At 51.3% G+C, this 24,431-nt stretch overlaps 1 protein-coding gene across 2 annotated transcripts in view; it reads right to left on the bottom strand.

Annotated features, from left to right (window-relative positions):
• The window catches only part of SETD2 (SET domain containing 2, histone lysine methyltransferase), a 51,504-nt gene extending 29,210 nt beyond the window's left edge, over positions 1-22,294 (bottom strand). For both annotated transcript variants that reach the window (XM_051806047.1, XM_051806048.1), the window contains exons 1-8: positions 22,134-22,294; positions 11,507-11,522; positions 4,417-8,780; positions 3,288-3,419; positions 2,345-2,473; positions 2,031-2,154; positions 792-869; positions 439-536 (exon numbers count right to left, since the gene is read on the bottom strand). In XM_051806047.1, the coding sequence (XP_051662007.1) occupies positions 439-536; positions 792-869; positions 2,031-2,154; positions 2,345-2,473; positions 3,288-3,419; positions 4,417-8,780; positions 11,507-11,522; positions 22,134-22,171 (4,979 nt within the window). In that variant the 5' untranslated portion in view covers positions 22,172-22,294. The remainder of the gene's footprint in view (positions 1-438; positions 537-791; positions 870-2,030; positions 2,155-2,344; positions 2,474-3,287; positions 3,420-4,416; positions 8,781-11,506; positions 11,523-22,133) is intronic.
• Positions 22,295-24,431: the final 2,137 nt, after the last annotated feature.

Here is a 24,431-nt window from a genome sequence, read left to right as displayed (position 1 = left end):
GGAACAGCACAAGAAGAAAGAACCAGAAAAGCTCAACTCCAGGATCTTCCAGGAAGGAGGAATCATTTTAAAATGCAACCAAAAATTCCTTTCTGATTCTCCTGCCTCCAGGAAGGGCCTGAAGAAGGATCCAGAGGGAAAAGGAAGGGTGATCCTTAAGTTCTACTCCACTAAACAACTGGAAAAACAGTAAGATAGGAATTGTAGGCTCGGGTTTAGCCAAGGGATCCAAATCCCAGGCCAGGAAAATGGGATGTGTTACCTGGGAGGCTTTTACAGCTCCTCAGGGATTTCAAAGTCATAAAACAGGGATGGGAGGGGGAAAAGAGGAATTATTAAGGAATATTGCAAAGTCTGGAGTTTTGCTGATTAATAATTAGCCAGAGGAAGAAGCAGGGAAGGGAATTCTGGGGGAGATCCCCCGGAGCAGGGACGCACCCGTATCTCTGGAACTGGTAATCGAAGGTCAGCTCCGAGCCCGACGGCACCAGTTTGGTGGTGAAAAATCCAACCCGGAGCTGCCCATTCACAGTCCACTGTGGAAAAAGCAAGAGCCAAGAGTTATTGCGTGACAAAAACCGGGATTTGCCTCCAACTGACCGGATTAACCCTTGGAACAGCATCACTGGATTTCAAACTCGCTCCGTGACCGGGCGAGTTCCCCGTTTCGAATGCGGTTTTCACCTCAGTGACTCCAAGGAAAAAATCCCAAAATACAGAGACACGAAGGAAAAACGCTTCCCACAGGGCAGTGGGAATGAGAAGGCCCTGGATTTGCTCCGGGTTTTTACCTTTTGTGTCTCACAGTTGGGTTCACAGCTGTGGTTCATGAAGCGGGAGCAGTTCCCCTTCTGGGTCGCGTCGATTATCTGGGAAGAAAGGAGAAATCCAGGAAAACAGGCTCATTCCCAGGAATAGGAACGGGAACAGAGACAAACACAACCCACATAGGAATAATCACCTTTTCCTCCAATTTCTTTGGGTTGGAGAATGGGGTTTATTAGGATTTTATTAGGATTTTATTAGGATTTAATGCCCCCCAAAAAAGAGCATTAAAAGAACACGGCTCTTAATTTTCCTGGCAGAGTTCCCCAGTTGGATGGGAATCCTGGATTTTTAATGTTCCTGAGCCTTGGATATGCAGGACAAGAGATTTCTGGAAGATTTTTTGCCACATGCACTGTACTCCAAGGGAAAAGTCATCTCCTGGATCACTTGCAGTAATAACAACTTCCATAAGTTCCTTTTAGAAAGGAAAACCCTCCTTTGTGCCCCTTATTATCACAGAACAAACCCTAAAATGATTATTTGGGGGAAAAAAAGAGGAAAAACAGGGGGAAAAAAAAGGAAAAAAACAAGGGGAAAAAGAAGGGAAAGGAGGAAAAAAACAGTAAAGAAAAAAGAGGGGGGAAAAAAAAAGAGTATTTTTAGCTCATTTATTCTCAAACTCCTCAGACTCAAAAGAGTCCTGAAAGAAGAGACAAGTGGAATATGAGATTAATTCCTATTTATCCAGGGAGGGCCCAAGGCAGCAGCTCCACATCCCACAGAGTTTAAACTACGATAAATCTTTAGGAATATCCCACATATCAATATTCCAATGACGTTCCTGCCCGTAGGGATTTTGCCAGCTAAAAATATCCCGATATAATGGGGTTTAATGGAAAAGGAAATGTGGTTCTTGGTGGACTTGGGCACCCAAGAAGGCTGAGTTGGGCTTGGAACATCTTCCTAAGGACACAATTTCTCCCCTTCACGAGGAAGGGATGATCCATGATCCATCCTTTCCTTTGGAATGACCATTTCTCCTCCCTAAGGATCCTGGGATACACCTGAGCTGCTGGAATTTTGTTGGAACAGGTTGAAAACTGAGGAATGGGTTAAAAAAAATAAGGCATGAAGTCTCCTTTCCTTAGGAAAACATGTCTAATGGATCCAGGACGTTGCTCCACACATTCCCAAGCAGTTGGTGTTGCCCACAAAGCCCGGGAAGACTCTCCCAAAGCCAAGCCCAGCAATCCCTGTCTCACCTCATCATTCTTCAGGGCCATGAAATAATAGTGGATGTTCTTGTTCCGGGCATATTCCTTCACCCGAGCCTTGAATTCCTTGTGATCCAGCACCTCCCCACAGTATTCCAGGACAAAGGTGTTGCTGCAAGAGGGAGAAACACCCCTTGGCTTAGGAAAAAACCACCAATAAACACGGAATAACCCCAGTGGAGGAGGATTTTCTGAACAAGCCTCAGCAAATGCAGCATCAGGGAAAGCAGGAACCCACAAGCCACGTTTTTTCCCTACGGGAGGGAGTGAAAGAGCAGGAAAAGGCCGTGGGAAGAGCTTACGATGGCAGGTCTTTGGCAGCTCGGAGCCCCCAGCCCTTCTTCTCGGTGAGGATCACCTCCACATCCGCGTGCTGCTTCTTCTGGAAGCGCCTGTTGGAGCAGTAGTCGCCGTTGGGACACCGGGAAGAGCTGTGGGAAGGAAACGGGAGCGAGTCGATTCCCAGCGGGACAGCAGTGACCACAGGAAGGGCTCAGATGGGAAACAGGTCCCAAGGAATTGTAACAAACTCGTTGGGAAACCTGGGAATGTGTTTGGCTATAAAAACCACAGCCCCATGAGTGTCAATTCAAAGGCAGGAAAATTATTTCTGGAATACTGGGAATGCTAATCCTGCTGTACTTCCACATCAGACCATCAAAATGGGATGAACTGGGATCTTCTCCCCATGTTTTGGGACTTCTCCCTCCAATATATTCCCTATCTGGGCTATGAGATAAAAACTAAGGGGGGGATTCTGGTAGGAAATTCCAATCCTTCCACCCCAGCTGGTCACAATCCTTGTTCCAGAGGGAATCCCATCAAATGCCCCATTCCCAGCCTCCACTGCCACAGAGCAGCAAAACCTTCCAGGAGGGAGAAGGAGACAACAGCCACAGGCTGGTGAGTCTCTGGGAAGAGGAGATCCAGGAGATTGTGAGCCCTGAGCTCCTGCAGATCATCTAAAGACTGAAATCATGGAATCGTGGAATGGTTTGGCTTGGAAGGGACCTCAAGGATCATCCAGTTCCACCTTCCATTATCCCAGGCTGCTCCAAGCCCTGTCCAGCCTGGCCTTGGGCACTTCCAGGGACGGGGTAGCCACAGCTTCTCCAGGCAGGGCTGCGTCGCTCTGAAGGTCACTCCAAGCCGGTGCTGCCCCTTCCCGGGAATTTCTGGGTTCATTTTAGGGATTCCCAAGTCACCTCTGGGACACCACCCCCCAGCCCATGGCATGGCACTCACCACTCGATCATGAGCAGGCGGTTGAGACAATCCTCCCCACAGGCCACCTCCCCCTGTGCCCGCTCCTCCTTGGACAGGGGCGGGCACTCGCACAGCATCCGCTTGATATCCCGGTGGGATTTGTTCTTCTTCCTGGGCAAGGCGAGGCGTGGAAACACAAGGTGAGACAGCAGCTGGGTGCAGAAATTCCTCCTCAATCCTTACTGCGTTGTTGAAGGACATTAATTTCTCCTCCAGCAACGGGATACAGGGAATGGTGACCTTGGGATAACCACCGGGAGGTACAGGGGTAACCAAGGACGCTCGGCTTGTTTAGAGAGGGAGGTGAGGATTTGGTGATCACAAAAAATGATTCCTCAAGAAGAATTCCCAGGATATTTAACTTTTTTCCTTTCTCCTCCGCGCCCACATTTATTTAGACACCCATTTGTAAAGGGTGTTATTTTAATAAAGGAAATTGGAGGGTTTAGTTACTTCAACCTCTGTTTTATGATGAAAAAGAGAAGAAAATCAGAGCTGCAGGAAATGTAGGGCAGGAAAGGCATCCACTAATTAATATTTTAACTTCCATGAGAGAATTTTAGGAATTTTTTGGAGTGTGGATCCAAACAAGGCAAAAAAAAAAAAGGCATAAGAAAAAAATGTGGGACTTCAAATTACGGTTGTTGGAGCTAAAAAAAAACTCATCTGAGATGATAAGTAAAGACATGGAATAACAAAAACCTTTGGAAACACGCGTTGTGTGTCCAAAATCTTTCCCACACCTGGACAGAATTCCCTGTACCAAGAGAGAGGGAGCTGGTATTTGGGGACACTAAACAGGCTGGATCTGAATAAATCAATCAACCAACCTTCCCCTCATATCCTCCCATTTTCCAGCTCTTCCCATCACCTGGGAATGTCTGGGTCCAATGGGGGGATTCTCTTTAGGAGAAGGGATGCAGGGCAGTTAAACACTTCCCAGTGTTGTCTCCTCTCCCCTTGCCAGACATCAGGAATGCAAAATTCCTCCCTTTCCCTCCAAATTATGCTGATTTGGCCACAAAACCCGCAACTATCACTGAAGCAAATGGGAGTTAAAACCCAAAACTGCTCCGGGAATCAAAACAAGGATAAAAGAAGCCGTTACCTCTCCGTCAAGTAGACGTTCTCCTCGATGAGGTCGAAGTAACACGGCATCTTGCCCTGCTTGGCAAACTCCTTCCAGCGCTGGGGGTCTCGGAAGTCGTCCATGATGCAAGGCCGGCCCACCATGGAGGAATCCTGGGGCGCCGGCTCCCCCGGCTCCCCCTCCGCCTTCCCCTTCCTCTTCTCCCTCGAGTCCCCGTCGCTCTCCGAGTCGCTCTCCACCTCCGGCCGCCGTTTCTTCGGTGGCCCTCGTTCCTTCACATCGTTTTTCTCCAGAACTTTCACCTCCTCCTTCTTCTCCGCGCCGGGCAATGGTTCCTTGGTGGAATTGCTGCTGATCTCGTGTGCCTGCACCGAGCCCTCTTCCTTCTGCCCGGGCAGTTGGGATTTACTGGAGGGGCTGGGATGATCCCAACGATTGTCCTCTTCGTACTCCTCGTGATCCTCCGTCAGGGAATCCGGCACCTGCCCTTGGATCCGCTCGTAGTTGACCACGGAAGGTCTGCTGGCAGATCTCGCATCCCAGTAACCGTTGCCTTGCCAGTAATTCTGGGAAGCGCCGTAGGCTCCGGAGCCCGGTTGGTAAACGTATCCCGAGTACATCCCGAAGCTGCTGTCCGGCTGCTGGTACGTGCTGCTGGGCTTCTCCGTCTGGGGAAAGTCCCAGCCCAAAGCACTCATCTCCTCTGTTGTACGGAAACCATCCAGCCTGGGATAGTCTCCGAGGCTGGACTGGTGGAGCCCACCCTGCCCTTGCCGACTGTCTGGCTTGGAGCAGCTCATCTGGTGTCGGGACGCGTCGGTGCCTTCAAAACTCTCGGGAAGACAGAACGGCTGCTCATCCGGCCGGACCACGGGCCTTCCCATGGCCACCATCTCCGTCAGCATCATCCTCTCCTCCGCGCTGGGCTTCCCGTGGGAATCCGTGGTCAGGTCTGCCTGGCTCGTGCTGTCCACGCCATCGCTCTGCGCCTGGCACGGATCCGCCCGCAGCTCCTCCACCTCCTTCCTGCTCAGCTCCGTAGATGTTGCCGGACTCTTCTCCATCCCTCTGGGAGAACTCCTGCTCTCCACCTGAGATCCACCTTTACTCTCCAGCCTCTCCTCGTAATAGGGCCTGCTGGGCTCGGGCCGCTCGTCGTCCCAGTGGTCAGAGAAGCGCCGGTTGCCTTGGCTGCTCCGGGAGGAGCCCGGGCTGTTCTCCTCCATGGCGATGGTCGAGTTCTTGGGAACCACCACGACGGATTGCAGCCGCTTCCGTGGCGTGCCATCGTCGGAATCCGAGTCATCCGTGTCGCTGTCGTCGCTGCCGCCCACGCTGTCGCTCTCCCCCGTGTCCGAGTAATCGTCGTGCCCGGCGGGAATGAATTCCACGGCATTGCCGCTGCTGTCGCACGTCGGGGCCTGAGTCACCGTCTCCGTGTCCTCTGCCGTGACAATGACATCGGAAGAGGGATACAGGACGTCGGGAAAAGCCGAAGCCACCAAGGGCCCGTTTCCCTCATCCCTCTCAGCCAGTATGCCAGGACACGGAACCCTCAACTCCTCCAGTTCAGCTCCCTCAGTGGAAACAGCGCTTTCCTCCACGACCTGTCTGCTGCGCTGCTCCAGCGGCACTTCGGAATAGTAGGAATGTTCATCTTGGAACGCCTGTTTGCTCTTTGCTGAACCAAGATCAACATGCTGAGCGCCCAACTCCAGCATCTCTTCGGCTTCCGAATGCTGGAGCAGCTCCTGGTGCCCAGCCGGTGGCACATCCCATTTGGAAGAGGTGCTTTCCTCTGGCACGGGATGATCCGACACGAGCCGCTGGGAACAGCCATCCAGGGAGGAATCCCTGCTCGAGCTCTCCACTGCCAGGCTAATTTTATGGGAAGGATGGCCGTGCCCATCCTCGCAGGCAGACTTGGGATGGGGATCCTCCACGCTCTCGTAGTCGCACGTCACCGTCTGCGGCTCCACCTGCACGTCCAGGAAAGCTTCAGATGGAACTTTCAACTCCGCTGGTTCCGCCTCGATTTCCACTTCCGAGTGGTACAAAGCAGGGGCGGCATCGTCGGAAATGTAGCAAAAAACGGGTTCTTTGGTTTTGTCACACGGAGTCGCCTCCTCATCCGCCTTCTCCAGGGCAGCTTTAGTGGGATCTACATTCACGACAGTGAAAGGGGCGGGTTCCTCCTGCTGCTGCAGCACCGGAGCCTCCGCTTCCTGGAACAGGCTGTTGCACTCGCTGGACTGGACCCGGGAATCATCTGGCTCTTGCTCTTGAGACACATCCGCGCCCTCAAACCCATTGGATGGCAACGGATATGACGAGCTCGTCTTCACAACAGGTGACACTTCCGACTGGCACGGGCCATCGTCAGAGGATGCAGGAACATCCTCTGCTTTGGAGGCACTGGAAGTTGCCAGCCCATCACCCCGACCCTCCGGGGAGCCGTTGACGCTCAGTTCCATGGGGAAACACGTTCTTACTGGATCGTGCTTTACCTTAAATGACGTTTCCGGTTCCGTAACACTGTCGTGGCTTTCGCTTCCTGTGGGTTCCTCGGATTTGGAGCTGGCCAAACCCACTGTTGACTCGTCCGCCTTCGGCAGCGCGGGCGAATCGCTGAGCTGATTCAGCGGAGAAAGCGTCTTTTCCCTTTCCAGCTTTTTGGCAATGGACACCCTGATCTCATTGCTCTTCAGACATGAGCTCTCTAAATCTAGAGAATTACACTGCGGCTTGATTTCCTCGAGCGATTCTGTACAACAGAAAGAACTCTTAAATTTATCAGGCTTTGGCGCGGGGGTCTTGGAAGGGGTGGATTTATAGCGGGAGGAATTCACATTACTGTCAGGCTTGGAATGGGAATTCCCCTTCCGATAGCCCAGTTCATCGAGGGGAGAGCACCTTTTGGATACTTCACTTTCTGAAGTCCTTTTGGAATCTCGATCTGCTTTCGACGACGACCTTCCCCTCCTCTCCACGTCGGCGTGAGACGACTCCACTTTGCTGTCCCGGTCCGACTTGGAGTAGGAAGATCTCGAGTCTCTGTAGGAGGAGGAGGAGTGGGAGGACGTCCGCCGGGAGTCGCTCGATCTGGAATGTGTCCTCCTGTACTCGTCCTCCGAGTCCGAGCTCTCCCGGCCCCTGTCCGCGTAGGAACGGGAATACCTGGACCTCTCCCTGTACGGAGAGCTCCGATGGTACCGCCGCTCGGACTCGTAGTAATGTGAGCGCTCCGATCTCGAGTAGGAAGAGCTGGTGCGGGAGCTGCGGTCGGAGCGGGAGCGGGAATGAGACCGGCTTCGCCTCCTGTCCCTGTCGGAGCGCGAGCGGGAGGACGAGTACCGCGAGTCTCTGTCCGACTTCGAGTAGCTCGAGTACTTCTCATCCCTGTCCGACTTGGAGCGCGACGAGGATTTCCCCAGGTCGTCACCTCGGAGTGACGCGGAGCTCCGTCTGGAATCTCGCTCCTTCTCTGTGCTGGAGACCTTCAGCTCATGCGAGCGCTGGCTGGACGAGGTCCTCACCGAATCCTCGTCGGACTCGGAGCCCTGCGGCGCGCCGTCGGATTGGGAGAACTTCCTCTTTGCCCCCTGCCTCCGGGAGCACACCTGAGCGCCCTTGGAGCCATCAGAAACCTCCTCCTCTTTCCCAATATGGGAATCTTCCTTCTGTGGGGTCATCTCCGGCTGCTCGGGCGCGTTCTGGGCGACACGTTCCTCCGCTCCGCGCGATCCCGCGTCCTGCCTGGCCTCGGGTTCCGGGGCCTCCTTGGGCGCCGCGTGGTTCGGCTCCTTCGGCGCGGGGGCTTCGGCTTCCACAGGCGGCGACAGCAGCGGTGTCGACATCGGCGTCACCGCCGGCTGTGGCGGAGCCATGGTCGCAGGAACCAGCGGTGGAGGAGGAGGCGGCGGAGGCGGCGGCGTGGGCGGGAATTCCACAGCCAAGGCCACCGGCTCCGCTCCCAGCGGCGGTGCCGTCGCTGCCGGAGCCGGCGTCGGTTTCGCCGTAACACTGAGCAAGTGTTTCTTAAAATGAATCTTCCCCAGTTCTACCTTCGGTTTCGGAGGCGAAGATTCCTCGGCCGAACCGGCGGCGTCGCCCAGGTCCGGTTTGGTTTTGGGGTTAAAATCAGTGGGAAGGGGAACTGGAGGGTTGGGAGCTTCATTTTGTTTCTCGTTTCCGAGTCCGCTCAGGAATCGATTGGGTAAAGTTTTCTTGGTTAAACTGAAGCTGAAAGACACTTTTTGCCTTCCCTGCTCCTCCAAGTTGACCTTGGTTTTGGTGCCTTTGGGCAGAAAGCGACTGGAAGCGACGCCTTTGAACACGGGGCCTTTGATAAAACCAGCTCTCGGCACCGTTTCGGGTTTGCCCTGTGGGAGGAAAAGAAGAAGTTGGAGGAATTGAGGGTTTTTTGGGGTTTAACAGTATTTTCTTTCACCTGGTGAATTTTTTATGCTGATCAAAGAGAAATGGACACCCCGGCTCTGCCTTCGGCGCCAGATCTGTCCTGGACACAATCGATTCCTCGGGCACTTCCAGTTGGAACAAACCTCCTCTGGGGTTTGGGCTGAGGCTTTTTAACTGACTCATTAATGACCAAAGTGAAAGTCCTTCTAACATTTAATTCTGATGTTTTAAAAAAGAGATGGAGTTCAACATACAAAGTTAATCGAGGACAAAATGCTGCTTTTTGTGCACTTTAAAAAAATACCTGCATTTTCAGCTTTAGAGATGTTTGTTTCCACATTTTAGGAGACTCTGCCTGGATGCAGCCTCTCAGTACTGGAAAAGGTTCCAGGGAGACCTGAGAGACCCTTCCAATGCCTAAAGGGGCTCCAGGAGAGCTGGAGAGGGACTGGGGACAAGGCATGGAGGGACAGGACACGGGGAATGGCTTCCCAGTGCCAGAGGGCAGGGTTAGATGGGATATTGGGAAGGAATTCCTGGTTGGGAAAGTGAGGAGGGACTGGAATGGATTTCCCAGAGAAGCTGTGGCTGCCCCTGGATCCCTGGGAGTGTCCACGGCCAGGTTGGAGCAACCTGGGCTAGTGGGAGGTGTCCCTGTCCATGGCAGAGCATAGAATGAGATGATCCTTAAGGATCCTTCCCACTCAAACTCTGTCCTTTCCCACCTCCCTCCAACAGCCTTATCCCAGTCACTACTAATTCCCAACAAGTTTCCAGGCTCAGCCACAGACCAACACTAACTAAACCCCCAAGAATTCCCAGCAGGACCCAGTGGTGTGCGATGCCTCTGTCACCTCTGGGTGGAACACTCTCCATGTCCTTCCAACCAGGAGTTTTCGGCTGCCCCCTGCCAGGATCTCCCTCAGCACCTTGCAGTCCCAAAACTAGGAATTTTCAGAGCATAAAGCACCGTTTATTTACCCAATTGGGGATTTTCCACCTATTTTAAAGCTTAGGGTTCCTCTGTGTCCTGGGAATGAGACCCCTGAGGGGAATGGTGTGGCACTGTGGGAAAAGGTGTCTTTGTCAACAGGGTTTACCCCCATAAATCTGAATTTTATGGAATTACAGACTGGTGTGAGTTGGAAGAGACCTTAAGGATCATCTGATTCCACCCCCCTGCCGTGGGCAGGGACACCTGCCACTGTCTCAGGTTGCTCCAACCTGGCCTTGGACGCTTCCAGGGATGGGGCAGCCACAGCTTCTCTGGGAATTCTGTAATTCCATGTTGTGTGGGAAGCATAATTCCAATGGAAGGAGTCATATCAGAACCATTTCAAGCCAGGTTTTGCTCCCATAACTTTGCCATGGCCACATTTTTGGCAGAGGCAGCAGCTTCCCACTGTGAATTATTAAGTGTTCCGTTATCCTTTAACTCATGGAAAACAATCCAGGGTTTTCCAGGCTCAAGGCACCGGAGTAAATCATTAAATAAGATGGTGGTGGATTGGAAATCCCAGGTTTTTTTGCACCCTGGGACATCACAGATTAAAAAAAATTCTCTTTTTTGACACCTGGGGTTGATTTTCAGTGTGAAAACCTTGTCGTGGTCTCCACGTGACTCGTCTTGGCGTCCCAACCCAACATCCAATTAGAATTTTGGCAGTAAATTAACTCAATGTGGGAAAAGTGGGAGCACAAATCCAAAGCATTCTGTAAAAATGGGTGTTCTTTGTGTGGGGATATTTCAGGGATGATTTTAAACCATTTCCATGGCTGGAAGGGCACCCAAAACCTTGGGAAAAAAGTGCATGTCCAGCTTGGAAATGGGATCCTCTCACCCCGACTGTCTCACAACAATATTAATATTTATTATTCTAATTATTACAATTTAAAAATTCTTATTAAAATTCCCCAAAAATATTCCCAAAAAGGAACTATTTCCCTGCTTCCCAAATTTTCCCCCAAAATTTAGTGTTTAAAATTATATAAAATTATTAAAAATTAAATTAAAAATATAATAATAAAGTAGCTTTAAATAATATTAATACATTACAGTTATTAAAATTAAAGATTATCAAAATTATTAAAAATCATTCCCAAATTTTGCACTCATTCCCAAAAATTAGTAGTAATAATAATAATTACAATAATAATAATCTATTTAAATGTAGTATTATTAAATTTTTTTAATTATTGTCACAAATTATTCTCCAAACAGAAATATTTCCCTTCTCTCCAAATTTTTCCCTTATTCCTCCAAATTAGTATTTTTAATTATTAAAAATTAAAGATTTAATAATAATAATAATAAATGTAGTATTATTAATATTTTAAAATTATTGCCAAAAATTATTCCCCAAACGGAAATACTTTCCCTCTTCCCAAATTTTTCCCTTATTCCCCCAAATTAGTATTTTTAATTATTAAAAATTAAAGATTTAATAATAATAATCCACTGGTATGAATACCTCTAGTTACTGAAATTAAAAATACTATTAAAATTATAAAAAAATATTTCCCCAAAGGAAATATTTCCCTTATTCCTAAATTTAACCAGAGGAGTCCCAGAAAAACCGCCATTTGTTTTATCCAGCCCCTCGGTCGCTCCCAACTCCTGGAATCCCTCGGCCAAACCAGCCCCAGGTTGGGCTCCGGCGTCACCAAGGAAGGACCTGGTTCCACTCACCTCATTTTCTTCTTCTCTGTTGTCACCGAGCCGAGGGAACATGGAAAAGAAACAGGAAATCAGGAGTAAACACCAGGAGAAACACGGAATGGAACGTTCGGTCTGGGATGGGACAGACCCAAAGACGGGGAGTGAGGGGACACCAACCCCCTAACCCACCCTGGCCCTCCCACAGACACAAATCTACCTCTGCAGAGGAGCACGGGGGGGGAGGAGGGGGCTCAAAAAATTCCACATTGGAAAATTCCAGGTGGATTTGGACAGAGCAAACCTTTTCAGAGCGAACCGTCGGCTCGGTAGCGTCTTCCGAAGGTTATTCCAATAGTTACTACAGCACTACTGGAGAAGAACTGAGGGCATGAAACACCTCAAAAATGGGACTGAAAGAGCTGCATTTGGGATTCCTTGGATTTTAATATTTTCCTTAAGATTTGAAAGGATTAAGGAGGAATTAAAGATACTTCGGGAGGTCTCGTGGATCCACAACCCTGGATATTTGCCCTGATAATTACGCTTCATTAATCAAGTAATCAAGCCCATTAACCAATTAATGCCAAGTCTTTTGGCAGCTCAAAGCTCATCAATGAATTAATTAGGACCATTCTCTTCAGCCCAACCAAGGGGAAAGCCCAGCTTTCCAGAATTCCCAGGTTCTCCGCTCCACACAAGGAAGGAGAAGGAAGAACATGACGACTCTGTCCCTGCCTTTGCTCAATTCCTGGGAGAGATTCCAGTTTTTTGGTCCTCCCAAGACACCTCAACCAAGACACAGACAGTTCACCCATCTCTGTCAGGGACCTACCAGAGATCCCAAAATCCCTCGCCAGCTCCAAACACAGCTCAGAGCTGGAATTCTGCTCCATTTCATCAGAGTTTTGCTCAATTTTGTCACTTTTGAGCCATAATTCGGTGTCACAACTAAAGATTTCCTGCAGAAACGTTCCCAGATTTCCCTTCAAGCACCAACTCAACCAGAAATATCAATTTCCAGAAGAAAAAGCTGAAGTTTTTGGATTCCAAGCAACCCAAAGGCGGTGACGGCGCAGGAACCACCATGCCCCATTTAAACACCATCCACCGGGAATTAGGAGCAAAATTCAGTACTGGGAAAAAGCAATCCCCACAGGAATATTCTCCAGGGCTGCCAAAGATGATTAAAAGGCCATAAATTATTCCAGGGAGGAAACAGGAGCTGAGTTCCAGCCCCCCGAGCACATGAGATTTAACGGGGTGAGCCAAGCCTGGAATTCCCAATCCAGTCAGTGCCCTCCAAGGGCAGCTCCTGGACTTGGAATGAACACCTAAAAGGAGGTTTCCATTTTAGAATCCCAAAAGGTGGAATTTTAGACTCCCAGGAATCCATTGCTCTCAATGGTTCTGGATTTTGGGGGTTCAATCTTGAGGTTTAGTGGAGTCAAAACAAGATCCAACAGAAACGCTGGATTGGGTGATTTCGGGGTCTTTTCCAACCTAAACAATTCCATGAAGATTTCCAAGACTTCCATAACCAGGTGCAGCCCAGGATTACAAGCAACAGATGTCAATAACTACATTTTAACTACTATTAACAATTATTATTATCATCACTAAAATTCAAAAATTATTCTTGAAATTGGTAAAAATTATCCCCAAAAATTATTCCCCAAAATTATTCCCCAAAAGGAAATATTTCCCTTAAAAAAATAACATCAGTTATACATAAAAATACAGATTTCAGTAGCTGAATATTGGGAAACAGGTAATTAAATTCAGGAGCTTGGGCAGGAGACATGGAACATGAGCTGGGGATCCATCCCAGATGTTTTCCAGCAGTTTTCCAGCTCCAGAGGCTGGGAACAATTCCAGTGGCTGCACCTTGTTCTGTGCAGGTACAGAAAAATCTGGGATGAAAATGAATGGCTTATAATATTTATTTGCTTACCATAAATTATATCTTGCTGTATTTATTATTTTTATTATTTATTCTATTCTATTGATGCTTTTTTATTGTATTTATTTAGTTATTCTGTATTTCCACTCCTGGAAACATCTCACTTTTGTTGTGGGAATGTTAATAAAAATTAAAGATCTATTTTAATTCCAAGGCAGCTCCAGCACTTCCTGGGAGCTTAAACCCCAGTTTTTCAGGTGTATCCCACCCAATAATCTGAATTTTATCCAAGTTTTCCTTATGCTAAAGAGCCAAAAAAATTCCAAATCAGGATTCCAAAGTCTAAAAGACAAAACTTTCCCAGCCTCACCTCCCTTATATCCCAGTTTTTTAACTTTTCTTCTCCCTAACAGAGGAAAATCTGGAAACCTCAAGGTTTTCTTATCTCCCTATCTGCAGACTAACAGCCCTGGGAGGCTGAAAAGGCCCATTCCCAGCAGGAATTCAGCTCAGGAATTCACAGGGATCCATCTAAAAGCCCTTTGCTGCCCGAAAAAAGGGCACAAAATGCAAAACCCCAGCACTTAAATCCCAACTTCCAGCTTAGGAAATTGAGATTTAACCTGTTTTGCTCAGGTTAGGTGAGCCAAAAATATGTCTGGATGCAGATGGAATTCCATGGATCACCTTCATCCACACCAGGGGGGAGGAAAGCAGAAGGTCCATTTGTTATCCCAACAAGATCCTGAAGCCCCAAAGGAATTTTCCAGGCAGGTTTCACCTCGGAGGAAGGGGTTGCATCCCTGGGATTTTGCACCATCGTGCTGGGGATGAAATCCCTGGATGCTGGGGATGAAATCCCTGGATGCTGGGGATGAAATCCCTGGATGCTGGGGATGAAATCCCTGGATGCTGGGGATGAAATCCCTGGATGCTGGGGATGAAATCCCTGGATGCTGGGGATGAAATCCCTGGATGCTGGGGATGAAATCCCTGGATGCTGGGGATGAAATCCCTGGATGCTGGGGATGAAATCCCTGGATGCTGGGGATGAAATCCCTGGATGCTGGGGATGAAATCCCTGGATGCTGGGGATGAAATCCCTGGATGCTGGGGATGAAATCCCTGGATGCTGGGGGGGAAATCCCTGGATGCTGGGGGGGAAATCCCTGGATGCTGGGGGGGAAATCCCTGGATGCTGGGGGGGAAATCCCTGGATGCTGGGGGGGAAATCCCTGGATGCTGGGGACAGAATTCCCTCTCTGTTGCTCTCAGTCTTGGGATTCCACATGGTTTGGATGGAAGGGATCTAAAGGATCATCCCATTCCCACCCCTGCCATGGGCAGGGACACCTTCCACCAACCCAGGTTGCTCCAACTGGCCTTGGACACTTCCAGGGATGGAGCATCCACAGTTTCTCTGGGAAAACTGTGCCAGGGCCTCCCCACCCTCCCAGCCAAGGATTCCTTCCCAATATCCCTAAATTTCCCCTCAACTCCCACCCTCAGAACTGAAGGATTTCCTAAAACACTCCCAGGTCTGAAGAGCCATCACCCCTTGGGTTCAATAATCCCAAATGTGGGATAAAAAACAAGGATAAAAGTGCAGCTGCCCTTGGGATTCATGGAAGATTGGGATGAACTGCTGGGAAATCTGTGCAGAGCACTGGGATTTAATATCCCAAAGTGTCCCTGCTCCCAGAAATTCTGCTCTGCTTATGGATAATGTACAACCAGAAGAAAAGCTGGGAAGTTCACAGGAAATCCTGCTGCTTCCCAAAAAAAAAAAAAACATGGAGAGAGGAAGGGCAAAAGGACACATGGGAAGGGGGGAAATCCCTATAAAATATCTTATTTAAATGGAAGCTGGAATTCCAGCCGAGCTCTCCGGAAAATGAGGTCAAGGTGCCTTTTCCTGCAGCACATCCCTGAAATCCTGCTTCCCAAAATCCCTATTTCCTGCTTTATACATTTTCCCTGAGGTTTTGGAGCTGGAAGTTTGGAGCAGGGGAAGTGACACCGTTTGTCCCGGGCTGGAATATGAAGGAAAAGAAAGGATTGGACATTCCAGGGAAAGAAGGAGCTGAATCTATGGAAAATCAGGATTTATCCCTTCATTTATAAAAAGGAGGAGTGACCTTATTTATCAATTATTTCATTCTTTATGTGTCAGAATTCCAGCATTTTGGGAATTCTCCAGGGAAAAGGTCCAGTTAAGAAAATATCCAGCTTCCTGCTCCAATAAAGGACCCTGCCCCTTCCCCAAAATCTCTGGGAATTCCCAAACTCCCCCCAAATGCTTTCCCCTTTTTGCTCAGAGTAGGGAATATCTGAGGAAGGAATGAAGTTTGGAAGCAATCAGGAATTCCCAGGAAAGCTGGGAAAGGGATTCACCCGCCACAAGGAGGGAAAGGATGAGGATGGAAGGGTGAGGATGAGGATGGATATGGAAAAGGGATGGTTTCAAAAACAGAGGGAACAAATCCACACCCGGACTCCAAACCACAGCTCCTGGCTCTGCAGCATTCCCTGGAAAACTTCCCCCTCCTCCTCCTCCTCCTCTGGGAGCAGGGAAGGACATTCCAGCAGCAGCTTTGGGAGTCAACAACTTCCCACCAGTGTCATGGAAATGGGATCACTGCCCAGGTAATCCCTGCCCCAAACCCCCTCCTCTGCCCCCAGCAGGAACAAAGAGCCATCCAAGGAAGCATCTCACAGGAAAAAGGGAATTTTAAACTGAGTTTTCCTGCCTTGATGGAATTAAATCCTAAAACCCAGGCCCATCCCTGGGTCCATCCAGGCCTGGATCTAACACAGAAATGCAGTTTAACATCTCCAGGATGGTCTGAGATGGATTTTTCCCTCTGGAATAATACCAGGGGTGGGATGGATGGAGGGGAATTGCACCAAGAAACCACAAACCCACATTAAACCCAAAGTTCCACAGCAGTTTTAGCCAGGGGAGAGGGGTTTTCCTGGGATCAGAGCAGCATTCCTGGGATCAGAGCAACGTTCCTGGGATCAGAGCTGCCCAGGACATTATTTCCCTCCATATTTCCCCCCCTCATTAACAATTTTTAATTCAATCTCTAATTCAAATTAAAACCTTCCTAGAGCCAGGGTTAGGCCTGGCTTAAAGCTCAGCCTCAATTCCACGGCCTCAACACTTCCCCCCAGCTGCTTATTCCCACTCCCAACACTTTTTCTCTCCCCTCACCATCCCAGTTCTATTCCTTTCCATGTTTTCCAGCCCATGGACACTTTGCTGTGACCCCCCCAGAGGCACCACCACAGTCCAACCCCAACCAAACATTCCTCCTTCCAGCAAAAGCCACTTTCAGGACTAAGAATTAGTGGGAATTAGTGGGGAAAAGTAGGGAAAAAAAAATCCATCTTTTAAGTTTTTCCCCAATCCTTTCCCACACAATCCCTGCACAGGAAAATTCCTCTGGTTAAGCTGCTTTTTAAAGTTGATTTTTTTTCTTAAGTCGCTCTTTTTAAATTGCTCAGTTTAAGTTAAAATTCCTTTGGGAGCAGGAAAAGAATTCCAAGAGGAGTCAAGGAAGCTGAAAACTTGAGGAATTTTAGAATAATAACGACAAGGATAATCAGGAAAATTCCATTTACTTACAGTTGCTGTTACCAGGGACCGGGATGGGGCTTCATTCCCAACTCATTCCCAACTCATTCCCAGCACCTGGAGCTGTTGAGGCTCCACCTGAGCTGAGCCAATTCCTGGGGAATTTGGGCTTTGTGCTAAAAACCAGGGAAAAAAACCTCCAGGAGCAGCAAGGCCACGCCCCTCCCTCCAAAGGGAGGGATTTGGGAAGGACCCCCGGGCTCCAGCACATCTTCTCCCACCCCCTGGCTTCCTGGTCCAGGTAAAACCTGGAATTTCCTCCCCTCCATCAGGTATCCCCATCCCGAGGGTTTTTCCCTGGGACAGCAAATTCCAGCCCTGAGTTTATCCTCACCCCCCTGGCACTGCACCTTTGGCTCCCAAAATGCCTGGAAAACAAGGAATTCTCTCTGGTTTGGGGCTTGCAGGGCCGGAGTGGGAAATATGGAACCCATTCCCAACATCTCCTTGGCCCCAAAAGAGAAGCTGGAAGGAGCAATCCTGTCCCCTCCATCCCAAAATTCCCAAAATTGCGTCCTACAAGCTTCACACTGAAGCAAAAACATGGAATTTCCGTGTATTTTTCACCCTCTAACCCTCAAAAAATGCCTGGAAAACAAGGAATTCTCTCTGTTCCAGGGCTTGCCAGACCCAAGTCAGACACATGGAACCCATTCCCAACCCATTCCCAACATTCCCTTGCTCCCAGAAACGCAGCTGGAAGGAGCAATCCTGTCCCCTCCATCCCCAAATTCCCAAAGATTTGTCCTACAAGCTTCACATTGAGGCAAAAACACGGAATTTCCGTGTATTTTTCATCAGGTTACCCCTTAATTCCCACACGTGTAGCTCCAAATATTCCCAAAATTCCCCATATCAAAGCCCAAAATATCCCATTCTTACCCCAAACTCATCCCAAATTTAACAGGAAGACACTTCCCAGCCCCCAAATCACATTCCAAATCTCCTACAATTCTGCCTGGCAGGTTAAGGCGGGAATGGGAATATTTTGGGAATTGCTCTCAATTCCATAAAAGAAAATAAAGCTCCTTCCTGCTCCTTTACACCAGGAATTGGCACTAAAATTCCAAGCTGGGCATGGGTTGTGGAGGGAAACACCAAAAATACCCCGGGAATGACACACTTTGGATTTCCAGCTGCTGGTGCATTTCAGGAAGGAAATCATGGAATTACAAAGTGATGCTCAGAAAGCTGGAAAATCTTGGAGCAATGGGGGGAAAGACAGTGGGAATCCACTGGAAAACAGGGATCCACATGGGGTGTTCCCCAGGCTCCAGCTCCTTCCCGATCCAGCCCAATGGATCCCTCTCCCATTAAAATCATGGATCCAGTTTTGACTCCTGGCTCACATTCTCCTGAATTTCAGGTCCTGATCCAGAACACTCCTTGGGACCTCCCAGGAATTGCAGCCTCTGGGATGGATCCCAAAAAGCTGAGATGCAGCTGCAGCAATTCGAGGGAAGTTTACCCTCTAAAAAAATGGGAAAAGACAGAAAAAAAGTCAAGAAAAAGAAAATCTTTTTTAGGAAGTCTCCAACCAACATTCCAACAACCAGAGCCACACTGGGACTTCCTCAGGACTTTTCCTCAAGGAGTCCTAAAGTTCTGGAAGGAACAATGTCCAGGTGTTCATAAATCCTCTCTTCCCTTCCAAATATCCACCCAAACAAATTCTATTTAGAATTCCAGCAGCAGATCCAAGCACAGGATTCCCAGAGAAGCTGCAGCTGCCCCATCCCTGGAAGTGTCCCAGGTCAGGTTCCCAAATTCCCTATTCAGGCTCCCAAATTCAAATGTATAGAGAGAGTTTTCCTTCAATAATCCAGCTTGGATCCAGTGAGAGCCAAGTCTCTTCCTTCCCCTTCTCCCCTTCACATCCCATGGGACCATCACTAATAAAGGGGAGCAGCATTCCAAGGGAATGCAGGTGGAAAATGCAGCCTTTCCCTCCCATGAGCAGCTCCCAGGTGGATTGGGACACACCCATGGATCTAATTTGGGCCTTTGACCACAGCACATTTTCCAGGAGCTTGAGCTGAGGGAATCAAACTCCTGGATGGTTTTCCTTAGGGAAAAGCAGAAAATAGAATCCAGATTCCCACAGGAAGAAAAAAAACCACTGAGTCCCAAAGTGACATGGAACAGCCCCGGCGTCCCCACAGCTCCAAAGAACAGTAAAAAAACCTTGGGAACGGCAACAACCAAAACCCTGGAATTCCAAACTCTCTGAATCCACATCAGGTCACGTTAACAAAACCAATGGAACATTCCAGTGCTCCGATCCTGAATCCCAACCCCTCCAAACCACCCATGGACACACCAAGCCCCACCATCTCCCCCCAGGATGGAGCCGAATTCCCGCTGGGAAGGGCTCCCTGGTGGGAAAAATTATTTTCTGTCATAACCCAAGGACGTGAGGGAAAGAAATCCTTGGAACTCTCAACTCCATGAGATGACATCACCAACATGTCACTTGTCCAAGAGGTTCCTCCACCCTCGGGATGCAGTGGACGGGGACGATCTCGGAATCTTCTTCAAGGAAGCAACAGCACCAAGAAACATCCATCAAATATCCATCAAAAACAGGATTCCTGGAGAAACCGTGGCTGCCCATCCCTGGAAGTGTCCAAGGCCAGGCTGGACGGGGCTTGGAGCAACCTGGGCTAGTGGAAGGTGTCCCTGCCCATGGCAGGGGGTGGCACTGGATGATCCTTAAGGTCCCTTCCAAGCCAAACCAGCCTGGAATTCTAAGCAGGTCCAGGTCAGCATCAGGCAGCTCCAAGGAGAAGCTCCATGTGGAGTGTGGTGGTGGCTCCAAGCTCTGGGAATGGGGTTGGCCCAAATTTGAGGTTCTGCTGGAAGCTGAAGTTCTCAGGAATCCAAGCTGTGGCTGACAACGGACACGGAGAGCGACCAACCAGGGAAAAGCTGGACAGAGTTTCTTTCCCAACAGGAAAACTCCAGTAAAAGCCATTGGAATGTACATCCATAGTTCAGTTCCCGGCTCAACATCCACCTCCTCCGGCCAGCGCGGAGCTCCAGCTCAGCAGCATCCCTGGAAGTGTCCCAGGCCAGGCTGGACGGGGCTTGGAGCAGCCTGGGAGAGCAGGAGGTGTCCCTGCCCACGGCAGGGGGTGGCACTGGATGATCCTGAAGGTCTCTCCGAATCCAGGGAATAATTTCCAGGAAAACAAGGCTGAGCCCAATGATTTCCCAGGCTCCATTCTCACCACCAGGCTCTGCCCAACACTCTCCGAGCAGCGCGATTCCAACAGCAACTCATCCCAAAAAACAAACTGAGCACATCCCTCCTCATCCCACCCCCCAGCGGGCACGGGACAGGGAAAGCCACAGTGTCCGGCAGCACATCCCACAGCCAGCGGGGTTTGGTTCTAATTCCACTCTTCCCAAACACCCAACACATCCTGGGACATTCCTAACGACCCAGTAATCCCAAATAATCCTCTTCTCCAGGGAAAAGCTCCTGTGCCGGGAAGAGCACCCCCAAATTAAGACCCAGCATTAAGGAACACGGCACAGACACATGGGGAACACCAGGATTCACGGCAGGGACGGGGAAACACAACTCCTAAAAACACCAGGGCACTCCTTGAAAACTTCCTGAGCCCCAGCACGGAACTGACACCCCGAGGAAACCCCAAAATCGGGCCAATTAATTAGTAATTCCTTTAGAAAGCCGTTAGGGAATCCGTTCCAGCTCCATCCAACAGCCCAGGTCGGCACCACTGGACATTTTCAGACAACAAACATGAGACAACCCGGATGCTTTGGGATCCCAAATCCCACATGCCAGCCCAGCCCACGGTGCCAGGATCCCTCCCAGCACTCCAAACTTCAAAGGTGAGATACCTAAATTAGGATAAAACTTTTGGGATCGACTGGAGAGTCCTTTGGACCCAGAGGGTCCCTCGGGAAGGGGACAGTCACTCCCCCCCGGGGCTCAGCTGAAGCAAATCAGGCTTTACTCCAGGTTCTCTGGCCCCAGGAGCAAAACACAGCCTGGATTCTGAATCAAATCCTCCATTTCCCACTAATTTCAGACGGCTCAGCCACCAGCACCGTTTGACTGGAACAAGGGGAAGCTGTTCCTCAGCTGCTCCAGGTGGGCACGGCCAGAACCCGCTCAGAAAAGGTTTGCTCTGTTGTCCTTGCTCAAAAAACCCACTATTTTTAGCTTTTCCTCCAATCCCACCACCGCACGGGGGGGGGCTCCGTGCCAGGTGTCTGCTCCAGAGCCGGCAAAGTTTACGGAGCCCCTGAAAGCTTTGCCAAGGAAGTCTAAAAATGTAAAAATAGCGTTGAGAACCAGCAGGAAAAGGCGGGGGGGGGGGGGGGGAGGGGGCGAGAAATCCAGCAGGGAAGGAGTGACTTTGCTCAGGAGAGGCGATAAAGCCGGAGGCCCTGGCGGGATAAAGGGGGTGTGTTGGAGAAATTCCCCATCCAGAGGAGAACCAGAGTTCCCGGCCATTAAACTGCTCCCCCTTCCCTGGCTCCTTCCTCCTGGCAGAAAATGGGGTCAGGGCAGGGGCCGCCCGGGGCCGGGCAGGATTCAAGGCGTAAAATCAAGACGGGGCTCGCTAAGCAGGAAAAAATAATGTTAATAGTAATAACAACAATAATAAAGGTGGTGGTGAAAAATGGCCCCGCGGGGAGGCCGGGACACGTCCGCACGCTCCGCCCGGCTCCCCCCGCGCTCCCCCGGGCAGGGACGGGACAGGGACAGGCACAGGGGCAGGGAAAGGGCGACACAGGGAAAGGGGGGGACACCGGGAAAGCGGGACACAGGGAACGAGGGGACACGGCCCCCCCCCGCCCCGCCGCCCCTGGCGCGGCCGCTCCCGCCCCGCGCCGCCCGCCCGCCCCGCGCCCGCCCCGGCCGCGGCCATCACGCAAGGCCGGGGATGTGCGGCCTACCCCGGGCCGGAGGGAGAGCGGAGGGAAGGGGACGGGGAGCGGGGACGGGGAAGGGAAGGGGTGTAGGAGAGGGAAGGGGGAAGGGGAAGGGAAGGGGAATGGGAAGGGGAAGCGTCCCGGCTGCCCGCGGCCGGCGCTGCCCGGCGCCGGCGGGCCCGAGGCCGCGCAGGGCCCGCGCTTACTCCGGCGTGGGGTGCTCCGGGTCGTAGAAATCCCCCATGGTGGGTGGGCGGGCGCGGGGCTCCGCAAGTGCCCCCTGGCCGGGGAGGCCCCGCTCGCCCCGTCGGGGCTCCTCACATGGTCCGGCGGGGCCCCCCCGCCACCCGCGCCCAGCCCGGCCCGGCCCCGCCGCGATCCGCCCCGGCCGCGGCTCCTCCTCCCGCCGCTCCGCTGCGGCCGCGGCGCGCTCCGGCACCGGGACACACACCGGCATATATACTGACACATATACCGGCACCGGGACAGGGACACACACCGGCATATATACCGGCATACACACCGGGACAGGGACACACACCGGCATATATACCGACATATATACCGGCACACACACCGGCACCGGGACAGGGACACACCGGCATATACACCGACATATATACCGGCACACACACCAGCACCGGGACAGGGACACACCGGCATATACACCGACATATATACCGGCACACACACCGGGACACACACCGACATATATACCGACATATATACCGGCACACACACCGGCACCGGGACAGGGGCACACACCGGCATATATACCGGGACACACACCGACACCGGCACACACCGACACCGGGACCGGGACACACACTGACATATACACTGGCACCGACACACACTGACACTAGGACACACACACCAGCACCGGGACACACCGACACCGACACCGGGAGCGGCACCGACACACACCGGCACCAGGACACACACCGGCACCAGGACACACACCGGCACCAGGACACACCGGCAGCGGCACCGGGATAGTGCCGGGATCAGCTGCACCACCACCGGGAATCTCTCTGGACCACACCGGGATCAACCCCCGGCATCACCGGGGCCACACCGGAATCAACCCCGGTGTCACTGGGTCCCCACTGGGATCAGCCATGGGATTGCCGGGATCAGCTGCAGCACCACTGGGTTGGTTTTGGAACCATATCGGGATCATCCCTGAGATCACCCCCGGGATCACCCCCAGGATCACCAGGGTCACACCAGAATCAGCCACGGTGTCACCAACATCCCCTCGGAATCAGCCATGGGATCACCAGGATCAGCTGCAGCACCACAAGAATTTTCTCAGGATGTATCAGGATCACCCCCAGGATCAGCAGCAGGACCGCTGGGATCTCCTTGGGGTCAGCCACTGAACCACCGGGATCCCTTCAGGATCACACCTGGATCACCCCCAGGATCACCAGGACCACAACAGACAGCTGGACCACAGCAGGATCAGCCACAGGATCACCAAAATCTCCCCAGGATCACTGGGACTATACTGGGATCACTCCCGGGATCACTCCCAGGATCACCGGGGCCACACCAGCACCCGGCACAGGATCCCTGGGATCTCCTTGGGATCACCCCTGGAATCTTCAGGATCTCACCGGGATCAGATGGGAGATCACCAGGATCACACCTGGATGAGCTGCAGCACTGCTGGGATCACCAGGGCTACACCTGGATCACTCACAGAACCACCAGGATCTTCCCGGGATCTCCTCAGCATCACCCTGGGATCACCCCCAGGATCACTGAGATCTCCCCAGGACCACACCAGGATCTCACTGGTGTCACCTCTGGGATTGCCAGGATCAGCCAAGGGATCACCAGGCCCTTGGATCACCCATGGAACACCAGCACCCCTGGAATCTGGGATGATCTGCCTTCCTGGCATCTCCCATACCCTGGGCCACTGGCACACCGGGATCATCCATAGTCCAGTATCAGCAGCCCTGGGATCACCCACCCCCCATGGATCATTCCCAGGATCACCAGCACTCCCAGATCACCCCCGGGATCACCCACACCCCCAGACACTGGCACCACAGGACACCAACACCTCTGGAATTCCCAGAACACAGGGATCACTGGCAGCCTGAGATCTCCTCCAGGATCACGGGCAGCCCCAGGATCACACCCTGGGATCACGGCCTGGATACCGGCACCACTGGCACCACATTCCCAAGGCTGCTCCTGCCCCCAGGCTGGGGGGGATCCCTGGGATGTTCAGAGAGAAATGTCCAAAAAACCCCTAAAAACTCTCTTTTGCTTTCACAGGTCATTTCCCAGCTTCCCAAACCCTGGGAAAGCTCCTCCAGGGAGCTCAGCCCAGGAGACCCACCTGGTTTTGGGATGTGGTAGGACCTTCCTGCTCACACAGGAGCCTCCAAACCACAGTTGCAGCTTCCAATATTGAGATTTTTCAGGATTTTCCCAGATTTGGGAGCACAGCACGGGCAGCAGGGACCCACAGGGATTGGGTGGGA

The sequence above is a fragment of the Manacus candei genome, unplaced genomic scaffold, assembly GCF_025592945.1.
Source record: "Manacus candei isolate 608988 ecotype Guabito, Panama unplaced genomic scaffold, ASM2559294v1 h1tg000066l, whole genome shotgun sequence".
Taxonomy (NCBI): domain Eukaryota; kingdom Metazoa; phylum Chordata; class Aves; order Passeriformes; family Pipridae; genus Manacus; species Manacus candei.
Note: the sequence above shows the minus strand (reverse complement) of the source record. Positions and strands in the feature narration are given on the sequence as shown.